This window comes from Heliangelus exortis, chromosome 31, assembly GCF_036169615.1.
Source record: "Heliangelus exortis chromosome 31, bHelExo1.hap1, whole genome shotgun sequence".
Classification (NCBI taxonomy): Eukaryota; Metazoa; Chordata; class Aves; order Apodiformes; family Trochilidae; genus Heliangelus; species Heliangelus exortis.
In genome coordinates this window covers 1,089,535-1,104,779 of record NC_092452.1, presented here as the reverse complement: position 1 = coordinate 1,104,779, position 15,245 = coordinate 1,089,535, and the positions used below count along the sequence as shown (strand labels likewise).

Here is a 15,245-nt window from a genome sequence, read left to right as displayed (position 1 = left end):
GAAACATCAAGGTCCAGTGGAGACCAAAACCCCCCCAAAAGCTGCATTCTTCTGGAACATTCCGGGGGGCTTCTCCACCACCCCAAGACCACCAGTAAGACCAGTAGCCCCCCACTGGTGCGGTGCCAGGTTTACTGGGGGCTCCAACACTTCCACGACACGGAAATAATAAATTCAGTCATGGAAAAGGTCGCATCCTGCCCGATGAGAGAGGTTCGGCGGCTTTGGAGTGATAAAAGAGCTTGACACTTTATTAAATATATTAAATCTTAATCATTAAATAATTCTGCTGGAGGGCGCAAAGCTGCTTCTGCTGAACATTCCTTAAAAAAATGGGGGGAATTTTGGGATGGGGGGGAAAGGGGTGGGGGGCTGGAGCTGGCCACGGGGTGCCCCGAAACGCGAGAAAAAAAAAAACCAAAAAAAAAAAAAACCAAAAAAAACCCCCACCAAAACACAACAAAAACACCGAAACTTTGGCAAAGACCGAAAGGGTTTGGGCAGCGGCTCCTGGTGGTTCCCGGAATCCCGGGGGGAGCCCCGGGGGGTGCTCAGGAGCCCCGGAGGGTGCTCGGGAGCCTCGGAGGATGCTCGGGAGCACCGGGGGATGCTCGGGAGCATCGGGGGACGCTCGGGAGCACCGGGGGGTGCTCAGGAGCCCCGGAGGGTGCTTGGGAGCCCCGGGGGATGCTCGGGAGCCTCGGAGGATGCTCGGGAGCCCCGGAGGGTGCTCGGGAGCCTCGGAGGATGCTCGGGAGCCCCGGAGGACGCTCGGGAGCACCGGGGGGTGCTCGGGAGCCCCGGGGGGTGCTCGGGAGCCCCGGGGGATGCTCGGGAGATCCGGGGGGTGCTCGGGAGCCCCGGAGGGTGCTCGGGAGCTTCGGGGGGTGCTCGGGAGCCCCGGGGGGTGCTCGGGAGTCCCGGGGGGTGCTCGGGAGCTCCGGGGGGTGCTCGGGAGCCCCGGAGGACTCTCGGGAGCCCCGGAGGGTGCTCGGGAGCTCCGGGGGGTGCTCGGGAGATCCGGGGGGTGCTCGGGAGCCCCGGGGGACTCTCGGGAGATCCGGGGGGTGCTCGGGAGTCCCGGGGGGTGCTCGGGAGCTCCGGAGGACTCTCGGGAGCCCCGGAGGGTGCTCGGGAGCTCCGGGGGGTGCTCGGGAGCTCCGGGGGGTGCTCGGGAGCCCCGGGGGACTCTCGGGAGCCCCGGAGGGTGCTCGGGAGCCCCGGGGGACGCTCGGGAGCTCCGAGGGGTGCTCGGGAGCTCCGGGGGATGCTCGGGAGTCCCGGGGGACGCTTGGGAGCCCCGGGGGGTGCTCGGGAGCTCCGGGGGGTGCTCGGGAGCCCCGGGGGATGCTCGGGAGCTCCGGGGAGTGCTCGGGAGCCCCGGGGGACTCTCGGGAGCTCCGGGGGACGCTTGGGAGCCCCGGGGGGTGCTCGGGAGCCCCGGAGGATGCTCGGGAGCCCCGGGGGATGCTCGGGAGCTCCGGGGGATGCTCGGGAGCTCCGGGGGGTGCTCGGGAGTCCCGGGGGGTGCTCGGGAGCCCCGAAGGGTGCTCGGGAGCTTCGGGGGGTTCTCGGGAGCTCCGGGGGGTGCTCGGGAGCTCCGAGGGGTGCTCGGGAGCTCCGAGGGGTGCTCGGGAGCCCCGGGGGACGCTCGGGAGCTCCGGGGGGTGCTCGGGTGTGGATCCCACCCAACTGGGGCTCCTGGATCAGCCTTTTCCCAGCCCATATCCAAACCTCCTGTGGCAAGAGCTGTGCCAGAGCTGCCGGGGAATTCCTGAAGCCGCCGCCGAGCATCCCCGGGGCTGCACCGGGCGGGCGGGTTTGGGCACCCCCCGTTGCTTCAGGGTACCGAGCGTGGCGTGGGCGCCCGAGTGGGTGGGGGGGGCTGCGGATGGATGGATACGATGCCAAAGTTGCTTCCAGCTTCCCCCTCGGCCCTTGGGGTGTGTTCAGGGTGGGCCCATCCCCGCCGGGCCGGCGTCGGGTGTCGGATCCCGAGGGTATTTTTATAACCGGGCTGGAAGATTCCTTTCTTGGGTTTTTTTGGCTTTTTTTTTTCCCTACTTTGTTCCCTCCTTGCTAAGGCTTCCTGGAAGGGTGGGGAAGGTGGGGGCTGCTCCCACCATGACCAGCAGCCATCCCGGTGTTGATTTCACCCCCATCCCCGGGGCAGCTCTCAGCGGGTCGGGCACATTCCCGGTGCTCACTGCTCCGGTTTGGGCTTTTCCAGGGAATTGTTCAGCTTCTTCAGCGTCTTTTTAATCCTTAGGGCGGTGAGGCGGGCCGAGGGGCTCTGGTACCAGCACTCCTTCATGATCTTTGCCAGCGCCGACATCACCTGGGTGGTGGGGGAGGGGGGGGGGGAGGCACAAAAAAAGGGGAGAATGGAGGAGGCTGCACGGGGAGCAAAGGTTTGGGGGGATTTGGGGGAAGGGGGGGGACTCACCGAGTCCGAGAAGAGGCGGTTTGGGATGACGGGGGTCTGCATGTCGGTGCAAACCACCTTCTTCATGTCCTCGAAGCTGGGGTCGCTGGGGACAACGTCAAAGAAGGGCGGGCGATATTCCTCCACGATGCCTGCGGAGGGGGTGGGTGGGGGTGAGGGTGGGGGTGGGGGTGAGGGTGGGGGGCAAGGCAGGGGTCGTCCCCCCACCCTGCACACCGCGGGGCTTGGGGGAACACATGGAGCCCTGGGAATTGCTGCAGTGATTTGACCCCAACCTGTGCCCCTGTGCTGGGATCTTACTGGGACGGAACCGGGAGGCTGGGGTTGGCTCCAGCACCGGTTCCAGCACCGGTTCCAGCACCGGTTCCAGCACTGGTTCCAGCACTGGTTCCAGCACCCATGAACAAGATCTCTACCATCTCTGCCATGAGCAAGAGCTCCAGCACTGGCTCTGGCATTAACCACGGTTCTGGTACCGGTTCTAACATCAACCACAGCTCCAGCACCGGCTCCGGCACCGGCTCCCGGCAGCCCCCGGGCGATGAGCCAGCTGGCCCAGCTAAATCCCCTTTTAGTGCCTCCATATGTCCGCGGGGTTTAATCCCCTGGGGCCACCCCAAGCACCCCCAGCTCCCAGCACCCTGGGGGAGGCTGAACCCCTTAACTTCGGGCTCTCCCACCCCTGATGTCCCGGGGCTGCTCGGCCCCTCCTGGAGGCTCAAAGCGTGGGCTGAAGGTCACCCCCGGCACACGGCTGCTGGAATTCGGAGTAAATGTTTAATCCGAAGGAGCCCCGGGGAGGGAAATGGGATTATCCCGGCCAGACTGCGCCTGGGGGGGACCCCCTCCCCCTGCCCTGCCAGCGCCCACCGTTTCCTTAATGCTTTTAATGGACTTGGCCTGGCAGCCCTGAGGAGGCTCCTCTGTGTCCCAGGGGACCCGGTCCCTGTCCCTGTGTCCCTGTCCCCCAAGCCAAGCCCCGCTGGCCGGAGGGCCCGGTCGTGGCCGCTTTCCAGGCAGCGCTCGGCGCTGCTTGTTTTCTAATCAGCGCTGAACAAACAAAGCGCTGATTGAGTCTAATGGGCCCTTTAATCAGGGAGCCGGGTGCTGACACTAGATTACAGTGTTTATAATTTACAGCTAATCTGCTGGGCGAAAGGAAAGGGGGAAGAAAAAAATAAAAAAACCGAAAAAAAAAAACCCCACACCAACGAAAAACTCCACCATAAAAAGGAGGGAAGGAGGGAACGAAGAGCCCAGGAGCTGCTCACCGTTGACCACTGTCCTGCGGGTGATCTCCCAGAGCACCAGCCCAAAAGCCCAGATGTCTGTCTTCTTGTAGGACTCGAAGCAGTCGGTGCGGATCTGCTCGCTCAGCACCTCGGGGGCCATATAGCGCTTGGTGCCCACCCGGGGGTTGTTGCCGATGTCCAGGTAGTCGCTGCCTTGGGAGTGCATGACAGCCAGCCCTGCGGGGGGGACACAGTGTCCTCAGTGCCCTGCTGTGTCCCCAGGGTGCCACATCCCTGCGGCACGGCATCCGTGGAATGCCACATCCCTGGGGTGCCCCAAACCTGGGGTACCACCACAGCCTTGGGACACCAAATCCCTGGGGTGCCCCAAAGCTGGGGAGGTTTAGGTTGGACATTAGAAAGAATTTCTTTCTGGAGAGGGTGATCAGGCATTGGAATGGGCTGCCCAGGGAAGGGGTGGATTCTCCATCCCTGGAGATATTTCAAAAGAGCCTGGATGTGGCACTCAGTGCCATGGGCTGGGAACCACGGGGGGAGTGGAGCAAGGGTTGGACTTGATGAGCTCTGAGGTCCTTTCCAACCCAGCCCATTCTAGGATTCTGTGATTCTATGAAACCTGGGGTACCACATCCCTGGGACACCCCATCCCTGTGCCACCACCTTCTCATGCCACCACGTCTCTGGGCCACTGCATCCTCATGCCACCACCTCCCTGTGCCACCACCTCCCTGTGCCACCACTCCCCTATGCCACCACCTCCCCCATTGCCACCACCTTCCCTGTGCCACAACCTCCCTGTGCCAACACCTCCTTGTTCCACTCCTGTGCCACCACCTTCCCATGCCACCACCTCCCTGTGCCACCCCACCCCTGTGCCACCATGTCCCCAGGGCTCAGCATCCCTCCCCGCCTCACCCAGGTCAGCGATGCAGCACTGTCTGTTGCTCTTCACCAGGATGTTCCTGCTCTTCAGATCACGGTGGGCGATCGCAGGCTTGCCCTGGGTGCCAAAGATCTCCACGTGGAGATGGACGAGGCCACAGATGATGGAGGAGGCCAAGCCCAGGCAGGTCTCCACATCCAGGGCTGTCCTCTGCAGGTAGTCGTAGAGGGACCCGTTCTCGTGGTAGTGGGTGATGAGCCAGAGCTGGGTGCTGGAGTTCCTTGATGTCATGTCAGAGGCGATGAAACCTGGAGGGGGGGAGAAAAGCTGGGAGCGTGGAGCCACCCCCCAACCACCCCCGAGCCCCACGTTGGGCCCCCCAACTCACCCAGAATGTTGTCGTGCCTCAGGAGGACGGTGTTGTAGATCTCTGTCTCACGGAACCAGGACTGCTCGTCCCGGGAGGAGAAGATCTTCACGGCCACGCTCTCCCCGTGCCACACACCTCTCCACACCTCCCCGTAGCGGCCTTTGCCTGCCATGGCCACACCACTGGGTCACGCACAGCCCCCTGACCCCGCACCCACTCCCGTGGGGTCCCGTGGGGATGGACCCGTGGGGAGGAGCAGTGGGGTGGCACGGGGTCCATCAACCTTGGCCCACCCAGATCATCATCATCCAGATGGGGAGAACTCAGATCCTCTGAGGAGAGGTTGAGGGAGCTGGGGGTGTTGAGGCTGGAGAAGAGGAGGCTCAGGGGAGACCTCATCACTCTCTCCAACTCCCTGAAAGGAGGTTGGAGCCAGGGGGGGGTTGGGCTCTGCTCCCAGGCAGCTCTCAGCAAGACAAGAGGGCATTGGCTTAGCCTTTACCAGGGGAGGTTTAGGCTGGACCTAAACCCTTTTTAAAAAAAAGGTTCCCCTTTTTTTTTAGGGAAAAATTCTTTCTGGAGAGGGTGCTCAGCCATTGGAATGGGCTGCCCAGGGAAGGGGTGGATTCTCCATCCCTGGAGATATTTCAAAAGAGCCTGGATGTGGCATTCAGTGCCATGGGCTGGGAACCACGGGGGGAGTGGAGCAAGGGTTGGACTTGATGAGCTCTGAGGTCCCTTCCAGCCCAGCCCATTCTAGGATTCTATGAACTCCCTCTTGGGGAGCTTTTGGCTGAGATGGTGGGGTCCAAACCCCCCCTGGCCTGGGTCTGGTGTCCCGGTACCATCAGCACCCAGCCCCTCTCCTTACCCACACACTCCACCAGGGTGATCTGTCGAGCCACCGTGCGCTGGACCAGGAAGGGCAACCCCGAGCCGCTGCCCGTTGTGCAGTCATCGTTCAGCAGGTCCTGCAGAACCGGGGTGGCAATGGGGTCACCTTCCTCCCTGCCACACCTCCGGGGCATTCGAGGTCCCCCCTTGGAGCTCACCCACCTCCATGGTGCTGTCTCCCACCATGGATGCCTTCAGCATGAGGTCCATGTCTCCCAAGTCACTTTTTTTGTGCCGCTGCTGGGTCACCTTCCAGCAGAAGAGCCCCGTGAGGGCGGCGAGGATGAGGAGGGTGAGCAGGGGGACGAAGATCATCAGGAGGAGGTTGGGCATGGAAGGCACTTTTCCCAGGGCCTCTTCTCCTGGAGGGAGGAAAAGACGGATGAGAGCATGAAGGTGATGCTTGGGCTTGGGCTTGGGAGGGTGGAGGTGTTGGTGCTTGGACCTTGGACCTGCTCTGCAGGTGCAGCCCGAGAAGGGACAACCAAGGACATCTCTGTCCCAGCTGGGAAAGGGTGACCCTAGAGGTGCTGAGTGAGGAGGGGATGATCTGGAGACCCAACCACATCTCCAGCCACGTGGGCAACTCTGCTCCTCTCCCCTCCGGCTTCTTGAAGGTGCCCCAGGCCCTGTACCTTGCAGGAAGATCTCCAGCTCGGCGTTGCACATGCTGGAGTTGCAGCATTTCATTCCGTACTGCTCCGTCACAGGTGTCTGACAGTTTTCCAGGATGTTCTGGGAGAAGCAGCCCCGGTGCTGGGTGATGGTCCCCTCCTCCTTCCTCTTGCTGACGAAGCAGATTTTACCCGTGCAGGTGGGCAGACTGCAGTGGGGCACATCACAGGCACACAGCAGCTCCTCTGCAGGCAGGAGGACAGGGGACAATGTGCCACGGGGCACGCTGGCAGTGTCAGGGCCAGGAACATCTGTCCTAAAGGCTCCCCAGCCAAGTTTTGAAAGTGGGAAGCCTGGGACCCCTGTGGGCAAGGCCATGGCAGGTGCTCAGTGCCATCTCCCATCCCGAGCCATCATGGAAAATGGCCTCATCCAGGCTGGAACCCAAGTACCAGCCCCGAAGTTGGGGGCCACCTCTCCGAGAAAGCAGAGGAAGGGCCGTGCAGGACACACACATCCACCCCAACCAACTGGGATTAACTGGGAGGCTCTGGTTCCCATCCTATCTACAGTCCCAGTGGGTGCCGGTGCATCCCGCTCCGGCCCCTGGTCCCGGGACTGAGATGGGTCCAAAAGCCTCAAACTCAGGCTGTACCTCCCCAGGGGTGGAAGCTGCGATTCGGGTGCCGACCCCGGGGTCTTTCCCGGAGCTTTGCCGTGGCCCTGGGACCGGCCGAGCTCCCGATTTAGCTCTGCCCTTTCGTGCAGAAAATATCCCTCCTGGAATCGGCGAGTTCAGCGCGGGGGCAGCCAGACGGACGGCGACCAAGGGACGGACAGACGGCGGCGAGGGGACAGACAGCTGTGGTCGGGCCCCCTCCCGCACCCGTTGTCCCCCTGCCCCGGTGCCAGGGCCGCGGGGTGGTTGGGGGCTTGGCGGGGGAACCCTGGGGGTCGGTGGCCCCGTGGGCAGGACGGGGACCCGGTGGGGATTCGTCCCCTCCATGGGTTCTGCTGCCCACGCTCCCGGTCCGGTTCTGTCCCCAGGTCACCTTGGTGGTCCACGGGGGTCCCGAGCAGCCCATCCCGGCTCCCCACCACCCCCGGGAATAAAAACCCACGCATTTTAAGCGCGTGCGTGCCACCTCCCCGTGACGTCAAAGCACTTGATGAACCCTAATTAATTAAGCCGAGCTACCCCACGGGAGGCAGGTCAGCGTCCCCGAGGGGAGAAGCCCCTCGCTGGGGACAGTGCGGGTCCCCCAGGGAGAGCTGTAACCAGCCCCCCTCCCCCCCCAGCCCCCCCCGCCCCAGGCTGGTTTATTTTGAGCAAGAGACGACGCTTTCCAAGAGCCGAGGAGGTTTATTTCAAACCCACCCCCCCCCTGCTCTTGGCACCGGCACCGGTTCGGTACTTACCGGCTGCGAAGCCGAGGGACAGGGACATCAGAGCCAGCACTGCCGGGCCGCAGGCTCCGCACGGCATCGTTCTGGGGTGAGAAGGGGGGTGAGAGGGATCCCCGCACCCTCCACAGCCCCCCGCATCCCCACACAGCCCCCCGCATCCCCGCACAGCCCCCCCACATGCCCCGCATCCCGTGCACCCCCCCACAACCTCCGCACATCCCTGCGCAACCCCCGCACCCCCTTCGCAGCCCCCCGCAGGCTCCGCACACCCCGCAGCGCCCCGGATCCGCAGGACGGAGCTGGGGACCCCCCCGACCCCCCCCTTTTATCGCTCACCAGAGCCACGGGGGTCTGAGTTAGGGGGGGGGGGGGTGCGATGGAACTGATCGGTGACACAAGGGAGGGGGGAGGGCAGCCAAAAATGTCCCCCCGGCGCCTTTGGGGGGGAAGTTTGGCTATTTTAATTTTTTTTTTTTTTTTCCTCTATTTTAATTTTTTTTTTCTTTCCTTCTCAAGGAACCATTTCACCCCCAACCAAACCCGATGGGGTCGACGCTGCCCTCTCGTCCCCTGGTCCCCCGCCCCTGTTCACATAGGGGGGGGCTCACCGGGGGCTCCCCAGCCCCTTCCTCGCCTCATTCTTCGGCGTTCCCGACATAAACACGCCGGGCTCGCCGTTTCCTGGAATTGAAGGAGCCCAGCCCAGGGCCGCCGGGACAGGAATCAAGATTGTTTAGATTCTGCCCTTGATGGGGAAGAGAAGTCACGCACGCCCGGACCCCTCCCGGTTAAGGCCCCGCTTGCGCCTTAAAACGGGCTTTTCCTCCCCAAAATAGCTCCTCGGGTTGGTGCTTGCGGGAAGGGAGCTGGGGTGCCCCGTGCCCGAAGCAATTCCAGGAGCGATTCCCATTTCGATTCCCGGAGCGGCTCCCAAACTCATCTCCAGCTGAAGCACCTCCCGCTCCCTCCGTTGCCCCAGGATCGATTTTATTTAAAAAAAAATAAACTCTCCAGCGCTCGCTGCTGCTTCCCGAGCCTCCGGGATTATCCTGGGCTCAGCTCCTTTTTTTTGCTATTCCCAGAGCTACCAAAATCATTTTTTAATTTTTTTTTTTTTTTTTTAAGGGAAGGCGAGACTACCTGCGGTGGATTCCCTCCTCGGGGACACTTCCATAAAATCTTCCAGAAATCCCGAGCCAAGAGCAAACCCTGACCCAGAGCATCCCGTGGGAAAACCACCCCGGGTGCCTCGTCCCTGTGACGGGTCGTGTCCCCATCCCTGTCCCCATCCTCTCTCCTCCTTGCTGGAGCTGCAGCTCCTGCACCCTCCAGAGCATCTTCCCAGCCCGGGAGATCCCTTCCAGCCTTTGGGATTCGAGGCATCAGCCGGAAAAGGCGGAAAAAAACCCAAAACAATTCGGAGGGGTTCAGGTACCGGCAGAAGCGGCCGGGAAGATCCGGAGGGGCCCTGGGGAAGGGGAATTTCCCCACCAAGGGGCTCTGGGGGCTGGGGGGAACATGGAAATATCCCCTGCCATTCCCATGGTGTCTGGGTTGAGCTTTGCCACCCCGTTGCTTCCATCCTCCCCGGTGGTTTCTGCCGCTTCCCGGGGGGGGGTTTCACTGCGAGATGCCGTTCGTGACTCAGTTTCCCCTGTGCTGCTCCTCACAGGGAGTCAGACACGGCCCGGACCTTCGTGCGGGGGCAGATGCCAGCCACGAGTGACACGGGTGAGGTGTGAAGGGCTGGATGGGCACCTCTCAGAGGAGACAAAAACTTCGCCCCCCGAGGCTTCAGAACTTCGCTCCCCAAACGGAGCCTCTGGAGCTGCCGCTCGGCTCCTCCTCGCCCACCCCCGCTCGGGAGGACCCGGGGTTTGGCGTGGCCGGAGGATGAGCCCCCCCTTTGGGACATTCCCATACTCATTCCAGCCCCTGCTCAGCCCAGCCCTCACCTTTCCTTCCTTTTCCCCCTGTGCCTTCTTAAAATAAACCCAAATTCCCCATTTCCCAGCTCAGCTCCGGGCTTTGCGGAGGAATTTCTGCCAGGACCCGGGGACCGATCCTGCCGCTCTCACACCGCTCCCAATCCGGATTTATCCTCCCGGCCTCTGCCAGAGCCCCAATTCCAGCCTCTGCCTCACTGACGTCAACCTGGAACGTGAAGGAAACGGGGCCAAATCCTGATTTCGCCTGCCCTGGGGTCACTCAGGAGGGAAAGCACTGAGCGTGGGACAACTCCTGACTCCTCCAGCCCCCCACAACCCCTCCACGACCCCTCCACGACCCCCCCACGACCCCCCCACTCACCTACAGCATCCGTGCCCCCCGGCAATGCCCGGTCCCGGTAAAACGCTCCCTGCCGCGGGGGTAGCGGCTGTGGCTCAGCTCGGTGCCGTGTGTCCCAGCTTGGAGGAGCTTCATGGGGCTGTCCCCACCCTGTCACCTGTCCCAGCACCCCGGGGCTGCAGTGTCACCTGTCCCAGGGAGGGAAAATCCCTGTCCCAACCCCGGGCTGAGCTCGGTGGTCCTGTTGTCCGCAGGCAGCCGCTTACCGAGTGCTTCTGTGGTCTGGATGTGGGAGAAGTCAAAGTAAAAAAAAAAAAAAAAAAAAAAAAATGTTTCTTATTACTGCCTCTTCCTGCCTGGCTTCTCTCCACCACTCCCAGCTAATAAAGCATTTCCTATTGCTGAGCACACATCCACGGCTGCCCTCCCTTCCTCCCGCACACCAGGCCCCAGCTCCATCCTGGTTCCTTTCCCTCTTCCCATTCCTCCTGCTCCTCTCCTTCACCAGCAGCTTCCCTGCCCCCTTACCCAGCTCTCACGGCAATCCCAAACTCCTAGGGAAGGAATATCCATCACAGCTCCTGCCCCAAGCACCCAAAGGTCCGGGAGAGTTGGGTTAATGGTTGGACTCGATGACCTTCAAGGTTTTTTCCAACTGGAATGATTTGGTGATCCTGTGGGAATGGTCTGGAGAGGTTCTGGAGTGATGACCTTGAGGTCCTTGGTCACCCCAGCATCCAGCACCAGAGCAGAGCCCAAAGGCTCCCTGGTCATCTGGTGCTTGCCATGATGGTTTTGGAGTTTTCTCCCCTTAGGTGGGGGGAGATCTTCTCTCTCTCTCCTTCTGTCTGAGAAGAGGTTGGAGCCAGAGGGGCTTGGTCTCTGCTCTCAAGAAACAAGCAACAGGACAAGAGGAAAAGGCCTCAGGCTGTCCTGGGGATGTTTAGATTGGAGATTGGGAACAATTTATTCTTGGAAAGGGTTGTCAGGCCCTGGAAGAGGTTGAACATCTGGAGGTGTCTCCAAGCCACGCAGATGGTCCTGAGGGACATAGTTCAGCACTGGGCTTGATAGAGTTGGCTCATTGGTTGGACTCAACGATCTTCAAGATCTTTTTCCACCTGGGATGCTCCTGGGATTCTGGAAGCTGTGGGGAGCCACAGGGCCTTCCTCAGTGCCCCTCAGGGTGCCCCAGAGCTGGTGCTGGAACATGGGTGCTGGGGCCATGCCCATGGGGAACCGGGCACTTCCCATTCCCCCAGAACCCAGGAGGCCACTGAGGCCGCAGAAACATCACTTCCCCTTTGCCACATCAGCCTCGTGTTTTGGGACACCCCCTCCTCAGCTGCTCCATGTCCCGTCCCCCCACCCCCCTCCAGCACCTTTCCAAGCCCCATCCTTGCTGGGTGCCCCCCACCCACTGCATCCCCTGCTCTGACCAAGCTACAAGGGGCTCCGTTCCTTCTCCATCCCCAATCCCATCCTGGGCACGGAGCCGAGGGATGGGGGGGGGGGGGGTGGGAAGCGGCTGCCAGGCTTTGAGGTCTCGCCGGCCGCCTTCCCCCCCCCTTCTATCTCCCGTCATCGAGGAAGTTCCAACAAACAAAAGCACAAAACCAGGATAAAACACCAAGAAGCTTCCCCCGTGACCTTGCCCACGCGGGGGGCGGGGGGAAGCGGGCAGTTTCCATCTGATAGGAGCCACCCGGGAGGAAGTCGGTGCCTCCAGACGCTTTTATCAGCCCTCGCCATCTTTGCACCGGGCTCGGGGGATCCGAGCTGCCTCTCCCAGGGTTATTCCTGGATGGATCCCGGCTCCTCGTTGCTCTCCCGCAGCACAGGGCGGGCGCCAGGATCCCGGCTCTCCAGGCAGGGCTGGGGCTGGTTGCTTTGATCCCAGAACTTTGCCACTTTCCAAGGGGGAAGATCTCTTCCCACCCTCTGGGATGGAGCTGGATTTAAGAGAAGCTTGGAATTTGGGGAGCTCCCTGCAGCCACCAGAAAAATCCAGCTGCACGATTCCCTGCGGGGTCCAGGGGGCTGCAGGAGAGGGATCCCAAGGGGTTTTCTTGGGAACAGGGACCACGGGTCCTGTCCTGGGTAACAGGGTACAAAATCTGTTCCAGCTCCAGAGGGCACCTGGGCTGTGGGGCCTCCAGGTTTGGTTTCCAGCCTCTTCCTGGCACCCCGAGCTCCTCCGAACCTTCCCGTGGAGAGGTTTTCCCAACCCTGAACCTCAGTCTGTCCATCTGCAACCCGGGAATCTGGAGGAGTGGGGGAAGTTAATGTCACCCAGAGGGTGACGGGGTGGCTGCCATCCCAACAAGCAGCCCTGAGCCTTTATTCATTAAATCAATCTCGTTAACACGGCAACTGCTCCCGTTTTAATTTGCGGGGCCACGTTCCGCTGCGAGACCAAGATCTCAGGAGATCAAAGAGGCAAAAGAAATAAATAACAAATAAATAAGAGGAAAAAACCCCAACAAACAACCCAAGAATCTCTCCTCCAACAGACCCAGCCCAGAACATGTGCTCAGCAGTACCAGAGCCAGCCCAGAGGCTTGGGGAAACTGGGACCAGCAGGGCTGGGACGTCTCCACTGGTACCTCCCCAGCATCCCCCATCGGGTCCAAGGGGACCTCACCCCCACCCCAACACCTCCCCCCCTTAACTTTTCTTCCCCTCTTTCTTCTTTTTCTCCTCTTTCTTGGCTGCTTTCTTCTCCTCTTTCAGCTCCTTGTACTTCCACTTGGGGGGCTGCAGGAGGTGCTTGTCCTTCCCACGCCTCCTGTGCTCCTTGGAAGGGGCCGCGGGGGAGGAGTCTTTGCTCACTTTGATTTTGGGGACAGGTTCTGCAGGGAAGATGATGTTTCCACACCTCAGGCGCCGGGGCAGGAAGCTCAGGAAGCCCCCGGGGGGTTGGCGTGGAGGCAGGAGCCGAATTTCCGACATCACTTGGCCATTGCAAGAGGCCAGGCTGGAAGAGCAGGAGCTGGATTCTGTCTCGTCCTCTGGATCCAGCACGTGTTGCCCAAGGATCTCTGGCACGGACAACCTCCGTTTGCCCACCTCGGGGGGGCTGTCGGGGCAGATGGTTTGGCAAGCAGTGGCCACGAAGGGGCTGGCGAGGGATGTGGTCATCCTCACCATGTGGTCCATGACACCGTCCTCCTCTGGGTCGCGGGGGATGTTGAAGGTGAACACGGATTGGATCTTCTCTGACAGCCTCTTCCCCCTGGATTTGGGACTTATGGCTTTGGCCACCAGCTCAGGCAGGGCTGGCCACTCGGGTCGGTACCGGGTGCTGAACTGCTCCGCCCGTGGGTGCCTCAGGAGGCTCCGGATCCGCACGATGGTCTCGAAGCGCCCGGTGAAGCTCGCCCACTCCCTGGCTGTCTTCCCTTTGATGGGATCTGCAGCTTGGAGATCTGCTCCTGGAAACACCAGGACACAAAGAGCATCACCCCAGGGGCCCAGCCCAGCGTACAAGGGGTGAGTGTCCCCCTTTTTCTGGGCACTGCTGAGGCCACACCTCGAATCCCAGGGTCAGTTTTGGGCCCCATGGGACAAGAAGGACATTGGGAGGTTGGAGTGTGTCCAAAGGAGGACAAGAGAGCTTGGGAAGGGGAAGGGGCTGGAGAACTTCTGAGGAGCAGCTGAGGGTGCTGGGGGTGTTGAGCCTGGAGCCTTCTGGCTCTCTGCAACTCCTTGAGAAGATGCTGGAGCCAGGAGGGGTTGGTTCCCTGCTCCATAGGAAGGAGCAATGGGACAAAAGGAAACGGCCTCAAGTTGCACCAGGAGAGGTTTAGGTTGGAGATTAGGAGAAACTTCATCCCAGAAAGGTTGTCAGGCCCTGGCAGAGGCTCCCCAAGGTGGTTGAGCCCTGATGTCTGGAGGTCTCTCCAAGCCTTGCAGATGGTGCTGAGGGACAGGGTTCAGCACCAAACTGGGTGGAGTTGGGTGAATGGTTGGACTGGATGATCTTTAAGGTCTTTTCAGCAACTCCACCCCTTCCCAAGAGATCCTGGGAAGCCCCTGGGAGGTGCTCACCAGCCAGGAGCAGGGCGGTCACACAGTCCTGCCGGCCCTGCACCGCTGCCTTCATCAGTGCTGTCAGGCCCCGGTGGTCCCTTTTGTCCACCTCCAGCATGGGGTAATAGTTAAGGAGGTAGTTGACAATGGTGATGTGTCCTGAAGAGCCAGAGAGAAGCTGTGTTAGAGTTTGGGAAGTCGAGGACTGAAGGAAAGTGCTGGTGCCCTTTGGCAGGAAAAGGGTTTCACAACTCCACCTCACGAGGCCAGAACTCAAGGGACGTGGAGGGATCAGAACCAAAAGGGGTTGGCTGACCAGAGGGGCAGAGGATGTAGGAAAGAGTCCAAACTTGCAAAAAAACCCCATAAATCCCAGCAAGGCCAACATGGGAATAAAGGATGACCCCGACCTTGAGACCCTCCTGCACACCCCATGGACAATCAGGGTGGAATTCTGCTGCTGGGGGGAGGTGTGAGCCCAAGATAAACTGGGATGGGGAGGCTCCCATCCCCTGGGATCCTCGGGTGCTTGGAGGGGTCCCATCACTTCCCAGGGGGGTCCCCAAGGTCCAGCACTGTCCCTACCTGCCTGGGCTGCAATCATCAGGGCCGTGTTCCCATCCTTGTCCTGCTGGTTCACATTTATGTAGGGGCACTTCTGCAGCAGGGGCACGATGTCCACAAAGCCCTTATAGCAGGCAAGCATCAGCCCGTTCTGGAGAGGGGACATGCTCAGCACCAGGGCTCTCCCTCCCCAGAACCCCCCCCAAATCCTCCCCCCACTCTGATGGGCTCAGGATGGGAGGTTGGCTGAGGTTCTGCTCCAAGGATTTGATCCATCAACCCAACCCTCGGCAAAACCATCCCACCTGGCCCTCTCCTTCCAACCACCCCCCTTTCAGGCTCTGCCTGCTCCTGGGAACTCCTTCTTCTGCCCCACCAGGCACCCCCCCGGCCTCTCACCCTCCCGTTGATGTCCAGCTCCGTGGCCTCACTCCTGCTGACCCCGCTTTCCAGTCTCTCCCGCACCAGTTTGGCATCGTTCTTGGCGCAGCA

The 15,245-nt window shown here is 61.3% G+C and overlaps 3 protein-coding genes across 5 annotated transcripts in view; all 3 read right to left on the bottom strand.

The window, feature by feature from the left end:
• Window positions 1-651: 651 nt before the first annotated feature.
• LOC139788968 (basic salivary proline-rich protein 2-like) lies at window positions 652-1,794 on the bottom strand. Its single transcript, XM_071729368.1, has one exon. It carries the CDS (start codon window positions 1,792-1,794, stop codon window positions 652-654), a length of 1,143 nt encoding a protein of 380 aa, XP_071585469.1.
• A 235-nt stretch (window positions 1,795-2,029) lies between these two features.
• ACVRL1 (activin A receptor like type 1) lies at window positions 2,030-10,460 on the bottom strand. Of its 3 annotated transcripts, XM_071729534.1 has the most exons (11): window positions 10,179-10,458; window positions 9,824-10,022; window positions 7,881-7,951; window positions 6,482-6,706; window positions 6,009-6,208; window positions 5,824-5,923; window positions 4,971-5,117; window positions 4,615-4,890; window positions 3,718-3,915; window positions 2,447-2,577; window positions 2,030-2,338 (listed from the first exon to the last, which is right to left on the bottom strand). In XM_071729534.1, exons 3-11 carry the CDS (start codon window positions 7,945-7,947, stop codon window positions 2,204-2,206), a joined length of 1,479 nt encoding a protein of 492 aa, XP_071585635.1. In that variant the 5' UTR covers window positions 7,948-7,951; window positions 9,824-10,022; window positions 10,179-10,458; the 3' UTR covers window positions 2,030-2,203. The 3 variants fall into 3 exon arrangements, with proteins under 3 accessions (XP_071585635.1, XP_071585633.1, XP_071585634.1); XM_071729532.1 differs by lacking the exon at window positions 9,824-10,022 and having other exon boundaries at window positions 10,183-10,460; XM_071729533.1 differs by lacking the exon at window positions 9,824-10,022.
• Window positions 10,461-12,809: 2,349 nt separating this feature from the next.
• Window positions 12,810-15,245, bottom strand: part of ANKRD33 (ankyrin repeat domain 33) — a 3,949-nt gene continuing 1,513 nt past the window's right edge. The window contains exons 2-5 of the mRNA XM_071729545.1: window positions 15,153-15,245; window positions 14,775-14,904; window positions 14,208-14,348; window positions 12,810-13,591 (exon numbers count right to left, since the gene is read on the bottom strand). The exon at window positions 15,153-15,245 is cut by the window's right edge and continues 319 nt beyond it. Of these exons, the coding sequence (XP_071585646.1) occupies window positions 12,825-13,591; window positions 14,208-14,348; window positions 14,775-14,904; window positions 15,153-15,245 (1,131 nt within the window). The 3' untranslated portion in view covers window positions 12,810-12,824. The remainder of the gene's footprint in view (window positions 13,592-14,207; window positions 14,349-14,774; window positions 14,905-15,152) is intronic.